This window comes from Pristis pectinata, chromosome 2 (assembly GCF_009764475.1).
Source record: "Pristis pectinata isolate sPriPec2 chromosome 2, sPriPec2.1.pri, whole genome shotgun sequence".
Taxonomy (NCBI): Eukaryota; Metazoa; Chordata; class Chondrichthyes; order Rhinopristiformes; family Pristidae; genus Pristis; species Pristis pectinata.
In genome coordinates, this window is record NC_067406.1 from 102,129,498 (window position 1) to 102,146,951 (window position 17,454).

General features: G+C 38.9%; 1 protein-coding gene across 3 annotated transcripts in view; it reads left to right on the plus strand.

Moving 5' to 3' along the window:
- Positions 1-211: 211 nt before the first annotated feature.
- The window catches only part of LOC127567496 (uncharacterized), a 31,554-nt gene continuing 14,311 nt past the window's right edge, over positions 212-17,454 (plus strand). For 2 of the 3 annotated variants that reach the window (XM_052010457.1, XM_052010458.1), the window contains exons 1-7: positions 212-894; positions 3,371-3,457; positions 4,197-4,430; positions 9,064-9,086; positions 11,450-11,604; positions 13,541-13,644; positions 13,783-13,872. In XM_052010457.1, the coding sequence (XP_051866417.1) occupies positions 367-894; positions 3,371-3,457; positions 4,197-4,430; positions 9,064-9,086; positions 11,450-11,604; positions 13,541-13,644; positions 13,783-13,872 (1,221 nt within the window). In that variant the 5' untranslated portion in view covers positions 212-366. The remainder of the gene's footprint in view (positions 895-3,370; positions 3,458-4,196; positions 4,431-9,063; positions 9,087-11,449; positions 11,605-13,540; positions 13,645-13,782; positions 13,873-17,454) is intronic. The other variant, XM_052010459.1, reaches the window with a different exon arrangement.

Below are 17,454 nucleotides of genomic sequence, written 5' to 3' on the forward strand. Positions count from 1 at the left end.
ATTTTCTGTTTTCATTTCAGCTTTCCGATTCTTTGATTTTTCATCCGCTGAAGGCTGGACATTGAGGGATAAATCATTATGACCACAGCTAAAAGCAGGCACCTCCTTGCAGATGGTTTGCATTTCCTGTTGACTTTGTGACACGACGAGTGACAGGGGAGTGGGGGTATTGAAGGCGGGACTTCCTGGAAACGCCTGCCCACTACAACTCGGGACAAGAGTTTCACTTTCAGTTCTTCGTAATCGCGTTAACGGTTGGTGTGGTTGCGGTTTTTAAACCCAGATAAAAGCCCTCAAACTCTCAGCTGGTTGGTTGGAGGGTTTCCAAGTGCGAGAGCGAGCGAGAGGAGCGGTCCTCAATTAGAAATGGAGGCCAGCTTGACCTGTGCAGTTTGCTTATCGGTGTTTGAGAACCCCACCACTCTGCCTGTTTGCTCGCACAATTTTTGCAAGAAATGTATCTTGGAATGTGTCACCAAGTCGTTCTGTTCGGGTTTCGGGCTGGGCATCTGCAGCAGCGGTAGCAACAACATCTGGAGGAACAGCCAGCTCGAGTGCCCCCTGTGCAGAAAGACCAACTTCATCGCCGAGGGCGCCGTCAACCTGCCCAGCAACACCACCCTGGCTGAGGTGGTGAAGCTCTTCAGGTCGCAGCATTGCGAAGGCGGCGGCAGGAAGGAGCGCTGCGGGGAGCTGGAGGAGAACGCGGGCCCGGGAGCCGGCGCCAGGAACCCGGGCGAGGGGTACGCGCTGTGCGACCGCCACCCGTCCCGCAGCTTGCAGCTCTTCTGCAAGGTCTGCAAACAGGTGGCGTGCGGCCAGTGCGTGTCTGAGCACCACCGCGGTGTCTTTCACTCTGTCAACCTGATTGACATGATCTACCAGGAAGAAAAGGTATCCGCGACAGGACTAAGATCTCTTTATTAGTCACATGTACATTGAAACACACAGTGAAATGCATCTTTGGGTAGAGTGTTCTGGGGGCAGCCCGCAAGTGTCACCACGCTTCTGGTGCCAACATAGCATGCCCACAACTTCCTCACCTGTACATCTTTGGAGTGTGGGAGGAAACCCATGCAGACACGGGGAGAATGTACAAACTCCTTACAGACAGCGGTAGGAATTGAACCTGGGTTGCTGGCGCTGTAATGGTGTTACACTAACTGCTACACTACAGTGCCTGAGAGGGATTCTGCGCTGTTCTGGGAAGTCAGCCCGCATTGATCCAGGGTCCTGAGTGGCACTGGGGGTGTGTGGGTAACTGAAAGTGATGGAATTATGTGGACAGTTTGCATCAAACAGGTCAGCCATCCCTCCAGACCACCGTCTATACTCCCTTGAGCAACCCTGATTTTAATTGCCGCATAATTGGGACCGATGTCTTCATCTGCCAAGTCTGGAAATCCTCTTCCAAACGTTTGCCTCTTTCCATTTTTGAGACACTCCTTTGGTCATCTGCACTTGTATCTCTGTATCTGGTTGGGCATCAGTTCCTTTTTTTGCTTTATATTATGGAGCCTTGAAGCAATCTAGAATAACTGCCACTGTTAAAAGTGCTTTAAACTGAAAGTGGGGGATGATAGGTGACCCAATTAAGATGATAAATTGATATGATAAATGGATTTGATATTTTCATCACTTCATTTCTCTGGCAAGGGATTCTGGAATGCAAGGGCATGATTTTAAAATTCATAGAAAATATGACCCATTATGTCAATATCAGTTGAGAAAGAGCATCCCAGCCAAACCCCATCTTTCAGTGATTGATCCAAAGTCCTGCAGGTCTTTAAATATGTGGCTATTGAAACCAAAGATAGTGGTTTGAAGGGATTGTAGACCTGTTTGATAGAACCTGACTACATAATTTCAAAACCTCATCACATTTAAACAGTAAACATCCAGTTACTGTTTAAATGTGATGAGGTTTCTTTGCCATCTCTCTGGGTCTCCACTGACTTCTTGGATAAGATAGTTTCCTCCTCTTCCCTCTTATTCTTTGACAATTAACTTTAAAATCTAGACCCATTGGCTTTTTTAAAATCCCCATTAAGAGAAATGAGTTCCTTCTATTCACTCTATTGTGACCCTCCTAATGTCAGACATCTCATTTTTCCCTTCTGCCTCTGTTTCAAAGAAAACATCCCCAGCTTGTCATAGCTACAGTTTTCCAATGTTGACATAACTACATAACTTTCCTTTGCAACTCTCCAATGCAATCATATCTTTTCTGTTAAACAGTGAGCAAAACTAAATGCATTACTCAAGCTGTGGTCTAACTAATGTTCTGACACAACCTCCTTGCTCTTACACTCAGTGTCTTGGCTAATAAAGGATAATTTGTCATACCCCTTTCTAATACATTATCAATCTGTCCTGCAACTTTTAAAGATCTGCAGATGTGTGCTGCAAGGTCTCTCTGTTTGTAACAATTGTTAATTATTTATTTTCCTTTGCCTTGTTGCAGCTCCCCCAAACGCATTGCCTGACTCCTCTGTGTTAAACTCCAATTGCACTTTGAACTACTGAGCAGATATTCTACATCTTCCTGAAGACTAAAGCTTTCCTGCTCAGTCAACTACAATTTTTTTCAGTTGTCTGCAAACTACTTCATTGTGCTACTAACAATTAAGTCCAAACTATTCTTGTTTTAACAAAACAAAATGAAGGACTGGGAATAGCTTTCCAGCCACACAAATACCCATTATTCATTATCCTCTGCCTTCTATCACTAAACCTATTTTATCACTCCTCATTGGATCCCAAGGACTTTTACTTTTTTTTTGTCCAGCTTGCCATGTGGAAGCTTGTCAAAAAAAAACCTTGTAGATTGTATCAAAAGCACTGCTCTCATTGACCCTCCTTATTAATTCAATTATTAGTCAGATGGGACTCTCCCTAAGCTATTCATTGGTGGTGTTAGGAAGGTTATTATTAATAAAGGGTAACACACATCTGAGGGGGACAAAAGCCATTGAACATTTCATGACAATGTAATCTGTTTTCTCTATTCAAAGCTGCTGAATACTTCAGCATCTTCTGTTTTGTTTTCAGATATACAATATCTACAGTTTTTTAAGAATACTATTTAGTTGATAGATTTTTGGCTACAGGTGTTAAGCAAAATGGAACCAATATGCGTACACTATGATCTATAAACAAGATGGCCTGTTTGTGTTCAACATTCAAACCAACAGCTTGTGATTTACTTTATGGGAAAGATTATGGCAAGTAGCAGTGCCATTTAGAGCAAGTATGTGGTAATGATGTGTTTTTAGTGAATGGAAAGAAAACCTTTCAGATTTTGACCAACTAGTCAAAATGTTTGTTTGATATTTGTGGAATGGATATATCTGACTACATTTTTTTTTAGCTTGAATACTTTAACAACCTGAGAGAACTGAGACAGCTGAATGAGAGACTAAAGGCCGAAGTTGCTGATGTCCCTTCGGATATCGAGGTGAGAACTGCCCGACATTTAGTATATGCACTGCCATGACGTTCCATTTTCCTAACTAGTTAATTTCTGCAACAACGTGCCAATCTGTGATGCTTGGTACTTAAATCATTCTGCATTAAGTAACGTATACAGAAAAAATCTTGTTTCTGTGTACCTTCTCTGACCGGTTTTACTTTTTATTTTTGTTTTGAATTGAACTTGTACTTTCTGCAATTAAGTGTAGTACTGGGCTGGTAAGGAATAAAGCTATTGATGTCCCATTCTCATAAGTACTAATCAGAAACCTCTGTAAGGTATTTGTATGTTCTTGTCAGATGGTAATGTTAAATAGCAATGCCTTCCATAGTCAAATAGGCATGACCTCTAGATTCCTCTTCGTTATTTATAAAAGTTCTTGGGGATAATATAGTTCATACTTCAACAATGAGTTGTTGTCTTCAAGTGTTTATAGGGGATAATAGTGGAAATTAATGGAGGGACTAAACATGGATAAATGGATAACAAAGTTCAGGAAAGATAAACTATGGCAAAATTATTTTTTACTTGAATTTTTTTTCCTGACTGTGTACAATGGAAACATTCATTTGAATATCTATAATTTGCCAAATCTAAATTATTGTTTTGAAGTAACTTGGATATTTGCTGTTGAAGTTCCTCAGCAATCTTCATGATATATAAAAATTATAATCCATTTTATTGGGAAGCATTGCTGACATGCTGATTCACATTGTTTATCTAGCTCATTCTGGAATATGAGAAAGAACTTGTTGAGAACAAGTTTGATGAGATTTCAGAGAAATTGGAACTGAAAAGAACGCAGTTGTTGGAAAAGATTGAAAAGCAAATTGAGTGCAAGAAGGCTGAACGCATAGCTTGCCTGACAAGAAAGCGAACACAGAAGGACACGGTCGAGAAATACTTGAAGGATTGTGAAAGGCTGGTGAATGAATGCAATCCTGTACATTTTCTTAAGGTTAGACTTTTTATTTAAATTCCAACATCGAGATTGCTGGCAAGGCCAATATTTAATGAGCATCCTCAATTCTCACTAACTATAGTGCTAACAAAATTGTCTCTCAGCAATTGATGGTGACTGTCAGAATTAAAGCATAATGTTATGTGTTAAATATGTAATTCCAACTTGCCTCAAAAAACATGAAGTGCATTTTGCAGTATTTGGTATGTCGGAAGAAGGAATTTAGAGGGAGAAGACAACTCACAAATAAGTGTGTTCAGTGCATACATGAAACATGAATCATCTGATTTATTCTTGCAGGATTATTCTGTAGTTGTAATTATAGTTGCAAGTTTTAACATGCAAGATGGTGGAAATCTGGAATTCTTTCCTTAAAAAGCTGAGTTTAGGTCAATAAAACATTTTCAAAACTTATGAGTTTTTGCTTGCCAGGATTCAAAGGTCTCAGAATTAAGATGAGCAAATTGAGGCAAGGCGTGGATAAGTCATCATCTAAATGTGTACAGTGGCCTTTGCTCTTCCTTTGTTCATTCAGGCAGGAAAAGGTAAACCAGATTTGGGAACCTGAAGAGATGCCTTGAGATACTGCTGATTATTTTATAATCAACTGCTAACATTAGCTATTTATTTGTGGTAGCTTGTTCAGCATTACAGGGGAATAGCAGATTGCATTGGAGAAATCAAATGATTAGTTTAAAAGGACCATCACATTGCTGGTTACATTGAAATTATTGGTAATTGGTTTATTATTGTCACGTGTACCAAGATACAGTGAAAAGTTTTTGTTTGCATGGCATCAAGACAGATAATTTTCCATACATAAGTACATCAAGATAGCACAAGGGAGAAAAAAAGCAGAATGCAGAATATAGTGTTACAGTTACAGAGTGCAATACAGGTAGACAAATAAAGTGCAAAGGCCGTGATAAGGTAGATTGAGAGATCAATAGTTCATCTTTGTCATACATGATATCCATTGAAGAGTCTTGTAACAGAGGGATAGAAGCAGTCCCTTCTATGTATTTCACAAAAATATATAAATGTTCAAGTCATTATATTTGACAGCAAATTTTGGTTTAAGTTGCGTCTGCCTCATCTCCTCCTGTGCTGAACTCCAGTAGTGCACAGGACATTTCCTTAGGGTATTTTATATTGATTATTTAACAGAATATTATGGATTTACGTGTTCAGAATATAACAGCTGGTTACTTCTGAATGATCCTGTCAACAGACAAGGCAAAATAGGCAGCAATGGGACTGCTAACTTTAAAATCAGGAGAAACTAGTTTTGTTGCAAAGTATTTACTGAGGCAGAGTGTGCAGATGCTGTGGAGGTATCACCTGAGGTGAACCATAAGGATTTTGGTTCCTGATTCTCTCAGATCATCTTATTAAACGTCCATCTAACGTCTTCAACAACTCAGCAATTGAGTTGAATTTTTAAACACTTGAGCTATTTGGCACAATAGTTCTTGCCCCTGTACCTTTATCACAATAAATAAGAGCAGTAGTTGGCATTATGATCCCTCAAATCTGTTCTACCATTGAATAATTTCCTGGTTGATGTTACTCAACATTCTTTTTGCCCAATCATTCTTCTAAAATCTCTCTGTTTTAACCTTGTATGTACTAGACAACTAGAGTAAAGAATTTCAGAGATCCACCCCTCCTGAAGAAAAACTGCTCAGCTTAGTTCTAGGTATCTGACCCCTTATTAGAAAGCGTCCACTAATTCTAGAACATGCAGCCAGGGGCAACCCACCTATCAACATTTACCCAGTCAACCCTCTCGGAACCTAATAGGTTTGCATGTTGGAAGAAGATTTCATAGTTACTTTCAACAGGGAATTGGTTTTTTTTTAAAGCTAAAAATCACAAGGTTGTGAGCAGAGGTTGGTCTGCTAGGACAGTCCCACCAGGGCACAGATAAGAATGTGCTCCTATGCTGTATCATTCGAGTATGTGATGCATTTATGACTGTAGTTTAGAAGTTGGCTTGTGCAAAGATGTTTAATGGGTTAAGTTTTTCTTTGAATGAAAGGAGAGATGAGAGTAGTGCAGTGTAGCATTACTTTAGGAAGTGGACAGGTTGTGGCAAGATTTTTTGTTTAAAACACTTTCCCCACAGTATAGGCTGAAATTTTTACACATTCCAACTCGTGCTTACTGTGTAAGTTAAATTTCAGGCAAATAGTGATGGGTACTGGGAGACTACTTCACCTCTGCCCATGTTATCTCTGTGCATGACAGAATAGCAGTGATGCAGTGCATACATTTTGAAAGTTTTTTTTTAATAGAAGTTTTTCGAGAAAGTTAAGTGGCAATTATTTTAGTGTATGGTTGTTCGGAATCCTAACATCTAATTGGAGATTCTGTCAATAGTTTGGATTACAAACCTGCAGGATCTATTAGCTGTCAAATTTGAAAGTCCACTCCTCCCAAAAAATGCAATATGTGAAAATCACAATGCTGCATTTGTAAATCTGTCCTTGCCATTTCTCTAGTGTGCAATTCAAATGCTTAAATTTGATTTGCAAAAACGACCATAATACTGAGATGCTGCACTGTTGGATTACTTGTTGATTACAGAGAAATAATTTGGGTCATTGGTGAAATTGAGTTGAATCTGTTCTCTTTATTTTATGATAGATTTACAATCCATTTTAGGAACATTACATTTTATCTCTTTGGAAAGTTCTATTTATTTTGTCCCTAAAAAAACGGAATTTATTTGTATATATTTATTTTGCTCTGGCTTATATCAGGAGTTTTAAATCCCCACAATGATTCTGAGAATCTTTGTTATTCAGTTGTAAGAAGTAAAATACAAAATTGCTGAAAATGTTATGGAGAGATTTTGTTCCTTGAAGATCTAACAGTCTGTCCCCGTCCCCTGGTTGAGGAAAGGTTGCGTTGGGATTTATTTTTGGCATTACTGCTCAAAAACTGAATAAATCTACAGTTATTGTGAGCAAAAAGTGAAACGTAATTGATGATTTTATTTTCTTCACGATGGATTTTTTTGCCTTTAGTCCCTATCTACCAATAGCCAGATGGTGGAAATCTGAAATGAAAGCAGAAAATGCTGGAAACAGCAGGTGAGGCAGCACCTGTGGAAAAGGAAACAAAATTAACAAGTTGGGTGGAAGACTCTTCCTCAGAATGAGAAATGTGAGAAAACAAGTTGGTTCCAAGTTGGAGTGAGAATGCAGAGGGATGGGTAGGACACAATGGTAGTGTTTGTGATGGGACAATGTGCTGTTCAGGTAGCCATCTGGTTGATAGACTAATGAGGGATGTTGGAGGGAGAAAACAGATTTTAAAAGTTATGAAATGCTTGTCAGTGCTGTTGCAGAGGACACTGGAAATGCCCAGCAGGTCAGGCAGTGTCCGTGCAGAGAAAATCTGAAACTTTATTACAGATGGATAAAGTTGCAACAGAACTAGCCAGTTCTAATACAAACTGAGAAATCAAGTTACCTGAAATTATTGAATTCAGTTTTGACCCAGGTCTGCAATGACCCAGGCAGAAGATGTGCTGTTCCTCAAGCTTGTGTTGGGCTGATTGGAAGAGTGCAAAGGCACATTTGGGTTAAAAAGGGAATGGGATAACGAATTAAAGCTCCAGATCACCCTTGCGGACTGAACGGGATTGCAAAATTGTGAATGGTGACTGCTTTACTGAGCATCTTCGTTCAGTGGTTCCCTTCAAAGGAGAATTGGATAAAATCTTAGAAAAATATTAAAGCCATGGGAATAACTGGATTGTGCTTTGAAAGAGCCAGTGCAGCCTCGATTGGCTGAATATACTAATTACATGCTTTACAGTTCTATGATCCTATTCTATTGAGTGTATCTTGGAGAAGAAATTAAACACTGGATGCTAAGCTAAGGAAGAGAAGCAATTTACAAATAAGCTGATTTTTATGGAGTGTCTTAAAAGATAAATGGTGGGGAGAGGATGACAAATTTAAGGAAACTATTTCTAATACATAGGGTCCACGTGGCTAAAAGTATGGTTTGCTAACTATTGGTCACAGGGAAGGGATATATGCAGGAGGCCAGAATCACAGGAAAGGGAAGTTTGGTGGGAGTTGTGCTAGACATGGTTTACCAGGATTCTGAGAGGTGGGCTCATGAAAGGATTCAAATAGCACAATGTGAATTTTAAACTTGAAGGATTAGGTGCCTAGAAACAAATGCAGATCGGCAGAGGGTTGAATTGTGAAGGTAGCCTTTCTGATGGAAAAAATCTAGGCTTGGATGCACAGATTAGAGACAAATAGGACATGAAGATTACAAAAAGACAAAGAAAGAGGCCAGAGAAGAGAGTGGTTGGAGGCATTTATGATAAGGTTGAAGACAATGGCTCATCGTTCTTTTAAACAAGGAAATTGTAATTAATCCTGAGGAAGATAACTCTTCTACTTTTAGTCACTGATCTTTTTCAAGAATAATCAAAGTTAACAGTGCAATTTTATTTAAATAAGGTATTTTGTTAATTTACAGCATGTTGGTATATAGTACAGCTCTTGATACATAGGTTTTCATTCTTTACAATGAAGATAGTAAGTGTAAATCTATTACACCCATACATCCCTTCCTAATGCAGTGTTTCTTTAAATTTCAGGTGGCTTGCGACTTAAATGAAAGGTAACTTTTAAAAAAAAATAGTCTGGTTTGTTGGGAGATCCTTTCTTGTATTAATTAATATTTTAGATCCATTTCAATATTAAGATCAATTTCACATCTAAAAAATCAGAAAAACTGCAGATGCTGGAAATTTGAAATAAAAACAAAATGGAAGAAAAACTAAGCAAGTCAGACAGCATCTGTCGAAAGAGAAACAGTCAATGTTTCAGGTCTGTGACCTTTCCTTAGAACTTACCTGTCTGGAAGTCACAGACCTGAAACATTGACTGTTTCTCTTTCCACAGATGCTGTCTGACTTGCTGAGTTTTTCCATCGTTTTCTGTTTTTGTTCTAATTTCACATCAGTAACCTGTTACAATCACATAACCCTGGGAGAATGTTATGTTCTTTAATTCGGGCCACTTGTGGTTCCCTGATTGCCTTTGTTTCACCATTGGTTGTCCTTCAATGTCTACAGCCTAAACTCATGAATTTCCTCTCTCAGTTTCTCTTTCTTTTAAGACACTCCGTGAAACTTATCTCGCCTTGTCTATTGCCATCTCCTTTGGCTCACTGCCAATATTTTTGATGGCTTATTTTCCCGAGAAGCATCTTTTGCTATGTGAAAACAGCACGCTGCTTCAACATTAGAGATGGTCCCTAAATACTGGGAGCTGCTGGCTCCAAATTAATAAGGATATTCAAATTAGGTGGAGCACCAGCTCACATGGCTCTTTGAGCCTGTTCTGCCATTTGTCAATATCGTGCTGATGTTCCACCTCATCTCCACTTTTCAGCTTTATAACCCAGATCCTTTAATTACTTTTAATATCCAGAAATTATTGATTTCTGTTTGGAATGAGCATAAACACTGACACATCCCTCGGGTAGAGAATTCCAAAGATTCACCACTCTGAATGAAGGGATCTTTCCTACATCTCAATGCTAAAAAGCCTACCCTTTATTCTGAGGCTATGACCCCTGTGTCTAGACTTCTCAGCCAGGGTAAACACCCTCCCTGCATCCATCCTGTTGAGCCGTGTAAGAATTTATCTGTCATTCCTCTAAACATTAAAGAGTACATATCCAGTCTTGTACAACTAGCAGTCTGTTGGATTTTCATTGAACCCCCTTAATGGCAAAGTGAGGAGATCAGAACTGTACAAAATGTTCCAGTTGCGGTCATACCAAGATCTGGTATAATTGCAGAATATTCCTGTACTCAAATCCTCTCATTGTAAAGGCCAGCATACTCCTTGCCTTCCTAAGTGCTTGCTGCACCTGCATGTTTGCTTTCAGGTCCGTTTGAACATCAATGTTTCCAAATCTCTCCACACTTTTTAAAAAAAAATATTCAGCATTTCTGTTTCATGCACCAAAAGGGATGGCCTCTCATTTTGCCACATTATATACTATCTGCCATTTCCCACCCCTTCATTTCATTTATATGTATCTCCTTGAATCTTCTTTATATCCTTCTCCCTGCTCATAATCCCATCTAGATCTTTATCATCAACAAACTTGGAAATGAGACACTTGGTCTCCATTGGCAAATGATTGATATAGATTATGAATTGTTAGGGCCCATGCATTGATCCCCATGGTACCCCACTATTCACAGTCTGTCAAGGTGAGAAAGACTCCATTCCACCTCTTTGCTAGCTACCTGTTTACCAATTCTTGATCCATGTCAGTGTTTTAACCTCCATTCTATGTGCCGTACCCTTGTTCACCAACCTCCTGTATGGGACCTCATTAAAAGCTTTCCGAAAATCTAAATATATGATATCCACTATTTCCGTCTTAAGTATTCTGCTTATCAAATTCTAAAAAGAACTCTGTAGATAGGTGAAACAAAACTCCGCTTTCATAAATCCACGCAAACTCTGCCGAATCTTATCATAAGATGGCAGATGATAGTGATTCCAAAGGAGTGTGGGTGCTTTATTCAAGTCAAGTTATAAGCCATCAGTAGGCTAGAAAAAATGCAAAAGGTAAAATATTATAGCATTTTAACTCAATTACTGTAATAAGTTGTTACTTTGTCATTTCATACTTAAATATGTATGAATTTCAAATAGAGACAAACTTCAGCTTTTCAAAAGATGGTAGATGATGCTAAATGAAACCATTGGGCACCCTGGAGTCCTCTGTATGTTAGTGCAAAGGACACATGCAGGGTCCGGCATAAAAGCTACAGACTTTGAAAAATTTGGGTACTTTATGCAAATTGTACAATGGCATTTGACTTTTCAAATTGAAATAAGGTTGAGTAGCATACAAAAATGTAGCACTTCACAATCCAATTTATAGGCATATAACCATTAGTTACTGTTAACATAATAGTTCCCCACTGTAACTGCTCTTGTATTTTTACTCCAAAGAGTGCGGAGCAACCTTGCTATCGTCCTCCCTACTTTGAAAAAGCATAATGAATCAGCTTGTCTGCAGCCCTGTCAGTTTCACATAGAACCAGTTCTGGATAGCATCTCTGCACTTCAGTTGGCCAAAGGTACAGCAGAACTTAATTGTGCCTTGGGTAAGAAATTTGTGTATTTTGATTTTAAAACTAAAATGTCACCTGATCTTTCTTTCCACTTCTGGAATCTAGACATCATGTCCAAATGAAAAATGTATTATTTTTTTACATGTGAGGCAACATTCACCTAAAAAGCCAGAGGTAGGACTGTCTCGTGGTCATCATTTAACACAATTGCAAATTAAACCAAACATTTTAGTTTGTTAATTGTATATGCTAACTGAAAAATATTGCACTGGAGTTTTCAAAAAGAAAACAGCATTTAACAATGTTTCTGAGGGCCACATGCAGCATGACACATTGTTTTAGACACCACCCAATTCCCACTGTTAACTATAACTCTTGTTGTGTCAACAACTGTTAATTTTAAGATACAGTAGGGATTGGAGTTGGAGGGGGTTAGAGAGATTTGGGGCAGGGAATACATGGGTGGGGGGGGGAGAGAGAGAAGGTAGAGTATTCTGGTATTCATGATGTACTTTCCATTATTCTCAGGTCTTGCAGCTTATTGCATAGCCTTGCACCTTCTCTTCAATTTCCCTTTCCTAAACATTATGGATGCTGAAATTCCAGAAGCTATTGTTGTACTCCAGTTAATTTGATCTCCTGAAGTTCTGACCTTTGCATTTGAATTGTTTTTGGATGTTGATCTGTTTTGTAAATCCATCTTGGAGATGCTGACACAACTGCATGTACATTCTAGCCATGGATCATGCAGAAATAACATTACAGTGCTGCAGAACCTTTTGTGTCTTAGGACTCAATGATGTATTACTCAGTAATGATTTTAAAATGAGAATTGTGGCTGCTGAATACAAAGCTTGCACTTGTCATTATGATGCTGAACTACTTAAAAATGAAAGCCAGTGATTCAGAACTTCCATTGTTATATCAGGATTGGTGAGGTCATTAATTCCCTAGTAATATTCCTAGTTGGGAGAATTGCAATTCTTGATTTCTTATTGTATTTATCATTTTCATTCTCCAGTAAACAAAACAATATATGTATTTGCTTTGGTACATAAAGCATTGGTGATTTACTTGATATGTATGCACTGATTGATTGATACAGACGTGTCTCATGGGATCCCAGAAGAACTTGTTGATGATGTAGGTAACCATGAAGATTCAGTAATACTGTAGTTCCTGTGCTGCTGGATGGGTCACAGTAGACGGCCCAGCCATGACACTGCCTCCCTGATAAATCGAAAGACTGTTTCCAACCCTAAGGATCTTTGATTGGGTTTGTTAATTTGCTTAGTAGAAGGTTGAAAAGGCAGGTAGATACTTTTGGGTGGAGCTGAATATTCACTGTAGCCGTTAGTGAACACATGGTGAATAAGGGTTGAACTTGCCTTTGAAGGCAATCATTTCCCGTATTGCCTTGCAACATAGGAGGAGGCCATTTGGCCCATCCAGTACATTCCAACTCACAGAGCAATCCCACTTTTTCCACAGTTACTTATTCTCTCTCACTTGCCTATTAACTTCACAGTGCCACTCACCTATGCTAGGGGTAATTTACAGTAGTTAACCTACCAAACAACACATCTTTGGGGTGTGGAAGGATGCCAGAGCACTAGGGAGGAAACTCGCATAGACATGGGGAGAACATGTAAACTCCACAGAGATGGCCAGGAATCAAATTTAGATTGCTGCAGCTATGAAGCAGCAGCACCATTTTCTGTACCACTCTGCCAACCTTGCTCAGAAAAATGTTTTATTTTGATAAAAGGAATGCATGGATTGCATTTTCAAGTACGGTTTTATGGCCTGGCACTACAGCATCCAGTAATAATACTCACAGATGCAACTCTTACTGCAGTACAGCCAGTGTATAGGAAGTGTGAAAGTAAGCTGTCATTAAATAGTAGGATTTATATGGACTAACTTAGAGATGTGCATAATATTTTTTTACCTAACCGCCTTCCCACAGGTAATGGCAACTCCACAAGTCAGATAGTCACAGATGGTTACCGATTTAAAACTCCCTTGAAAATGTGGAAACGGCCCAAGGATTCCGAAGGACCAAAATTTTCTGTGAGTTAGTTCAATAGTTCAGTACATTCTGGAAAGTACACAGTCAAGATTACTTGCAATGATTCAAAATATCTTTCTAATGTGAAAAATAATTGTAGAGGTAAACATTAAAACTTTAACTTAAAAATCATCTTCCAGCCAGAAACCATCATTGACTTTCTTGATGGCAAGCAAAATCACCATTGGTGTCTTACTTCAAAGGGTGAATATCAGGACATGAGTCTGGAGGTAAGTTAGTTTAGTTTGAATCCAACAGAAGCACTTTCTCAACTAGTGGCTGCAGTTCCTGTGTATAAAACTTGTCCTCTGCAATCCAGCCGCTATAATTTTTCTACAGTTTGTCTGGCCCAAAAGTTGAAGTTACTAGTTATGAGCTTGATAATGAAAGGAAGACATGTGTTTTGTAACATTTCTACTTTGGGCTATTCAAATGCACTTTAAAGTCAGTAGAGATCTTCCGAATTCTTGATTTTAAACCTGGCCTTGACTCTGCTGCCCCTATCCTGATGAAGTTCTGTGTATGTGTTAACTACTGTACTTATTAACCTGGTTCAGTTCCTGTTCGGCAGCACTAAGATTTTAGTTTCATATCTCTCTAGCTTCACTTCCTGATTCATCTCCTCGCCTCTATGACCTTTAGAGAACTCCTCTGCCAATTCTGATTTCTTTAGAAGCAGGAAGTACAGTTTCAAAATTCCCTGTAAGAGAACTGGGTTTAATAAGCAGGAAGGGAAACATAAAAGATTTCAGAAGTGCACAGATAAGTTTCCAGATGCACAAAGGGTAATTGATAATTTAATGTGCTGAGATTTGAGGAGATGGATTTGGATCTGGTGCTTGTCTAAATACTTTTGAGATGAACATCAGTATAAATATTTCTTTGAAAATGCAAGGTTAAAAACTATAGAGTTTCTTGTTAACTAAATTGAAGCATGGAATGAAGTACAAAGGAATACAGATAAGTTTGTCAAATTTGACTGTGGGATATTTGGAACTGACTTTTGGCAAGAGTACCAAATTATTTTCCCAAGCTAATACTGGCCAAGAATAAGATTGAAAACTGTGATCCCTGATGATTTGAAAATGTTCTTTGGGGTAGAAAAATATATTGGTAAAGAGGAGATGGCTGGGAGTAAATATTCTTTCAATTTTAACTGTTGTCTCAAAGAAATTTTACTACTTCTAACAATGGAATAATGTGAGTGGAATTCATGATGAGAATAGAATATGAAAGACAAGAATGAGTTGATTAATTTATTGATTAACTCTGAATTTCTCCCACTTGTGCTCTTAAGTGGTAAAGCCTAAGCAATTAACAACTGACATAGGGCAAACTCTCAAAGCTGGCAATAAGCATGTCTACATTTACATATCTAACATTTATAACAAATGTCTTTTACATCTTGCATGCCAGCATGAGCCAAATGCAGAGCTTTCTGCTGAAAGCACACCCAAGCTATTTTGCACCACAAGGTTAACAAGGCCATGAGCTATAGTGTTTAGCTGTGGCTTCAACCTGCTCAAGGTGTGATACCCTAGAATGGAAATGGAGGTATGCTCCCTTAATGCAGTAACCAACACGAGACCCATGACAGAGCTCCAATCCTGGATCCTGGACTCCTGTTTGCATACTGGGTTGCCTTTCACATAATTTTTGCCTAAAATGGGCATAGGTGATCATTAAGTACATTCTGTAGTTCTGGGACAGGATTGGCTGATCTGTATATTTGCTTCTCCCACCTATCTTGGCCTATGCCCTATTATACTTTTGTTCAGCAAGGGTCCATTGTTCTCAAATTTAGTTATTGAGCAAGCACATTTTATTTTGTGCAAGAAGCAGGAACGATTTCTACTGTCCTTTGTGCAAAGGAATGTTTCCATTTTTCCTGTTTATTTTGGAAGTTGAACTGCCTGCTATGATGCAAAGAACTTTCTTAGTCTCCTTTATGGATGTATCTCTTCAAATTTCATAATTTTGAAGGCCCCAGCTCCCACATGCCCCTAAATCTTATTGGGTTGATTGAAATGTTGCTGTATAACATCTTTTGAATAAGTGAATTAAAATGTGTTTTAGTGGTATTAAAATAGCATCTGATAGTGCCGAAAATCTGCTGGTCTGGCACCACCAAAGTCCTAAGTGTGCCAGACTAATGGAGTTTTACTGCAAATCATTTAGAATCATAGAATGGTTAAGTGCAGAAAAAGACCATTTGGGTCAGTCTACAGTGGCATGCAAAAGTTTGGTCACCCCTGGTCAAAGTGTCTGTTACTGTGAACAGTTAAGTGAGTAGAAGATGAACTGATCTCCAGAAGTCATAAAGTTAAAGATGAAACATTCTTTTCAATATTTTAAGCAAGATTAGTGTATTATTTTTGTACAATTTTAGAGTGAAAAAAGAAAAGGAGCACCATGCAAAAGTTTGGGCACCCTAAGAGATTTGAGCTCTCAGACAGATAACTTTTACCAAGGTCTCAGACCTTCATTAGCTTGTTTGGGCTATGGCTTGTTCACAATCATTGTTAGGAAAGGCCAGGTGATGCAAATTTCAAAGCTTTATAAATACCCTGACTCCTCAAACCTTTTTGCAACAATCAGCAGCCATGGGCTCCTCTGAACAGCTGCCTAGCACTCCGAAAATTAAAATAAATGATGCCCACAAAGCTGGAGAAGGCTATAAGAAGATAGCAAAGTGTTTTCAGGTAGCCGTTTCCTCAGTTTGTAATGTAATTAAGAAATGGCAGTTAACAGGAACGGTGGAGGTCAAGTTGAGGTCTGGAAGACCAAAAAGACTTTCTGAGAGAACTGCTCGTAGGATTGCTACAAAGGCAAATTAAACCCCCCGTTTGACTGCAAGAGACCTTCAGGAAGATTTAGCAGACTCCAGAGTGGTGGTGCACTGTTCTACTGTGCAGCAACATCTGCACAAATATGACCTTCATGGAAGAGTCATCAGAAGAAAACCTTTCCTGCATCCTCACCGCAAAATTCAGCGTCAGTAGTTTGCAAAGGAACATGTAAACAAGCCTGATGCATTTTGGAAACAAGTCCTGTGGACTGATGAAGTTAAAATAGAACTTTTTGGCCGCAATGAGCAAAGGCATGTTTGGAGAAAAAAGAGTGGAGAATTTCATGAAAAGAACACCTCTCCAACTGTTAAGCACAGGTGGATTGATCATGCTTTGGGCTTGTGTTACAGCCAGTGGCATGGGGAACATTTCACTGGTAGAGGGAAGAATGAATTCAATTAAATACCAGCAAATTCTGGAAGAAAACATTGCACCGTCTGTAAAAAAAAAGCTGAAGATGAAAAGAGGATGGCTTCTACAACAGGATAATGACCTCAAAATCCACAATGGACTACCTCAAGAGGCACAAGCTGAAGGTTTTACCATGGCCCTCACAGTTCCCTGACCTAAGCATCGTCAAAAATCTGTGGATACACCTCAAAAGAGCAGTGCATGCAAGACAGCCCAAGAATCTCACAGAACTAGAAGCCTTTTGCAAGGAAGAATGGGCGAAAATTCCCCAAACAGGAATTGAAAGACTCTTAGCTGGCTACAGAAAGTGTTTACAAGCTGCGATACTTGCCAAGTACTGACCATGCAGGGTGCCCAAACTTTTGCTTTGGGCCCTATTCCTTTTTTTGTTATTTTGAAACTGTAAAAGATAGAAATAAAAAAGTAATCTTAAAATATTAAAGAAATGTGTCGTCTTTAACTTTGTCTTTTGGAAATCGGTCATCTTTTACTCGCTTAGCTATTCACAGTAACAGAAATTTTGACCAGGGGTGCCCAAACTTTTGCATGCCA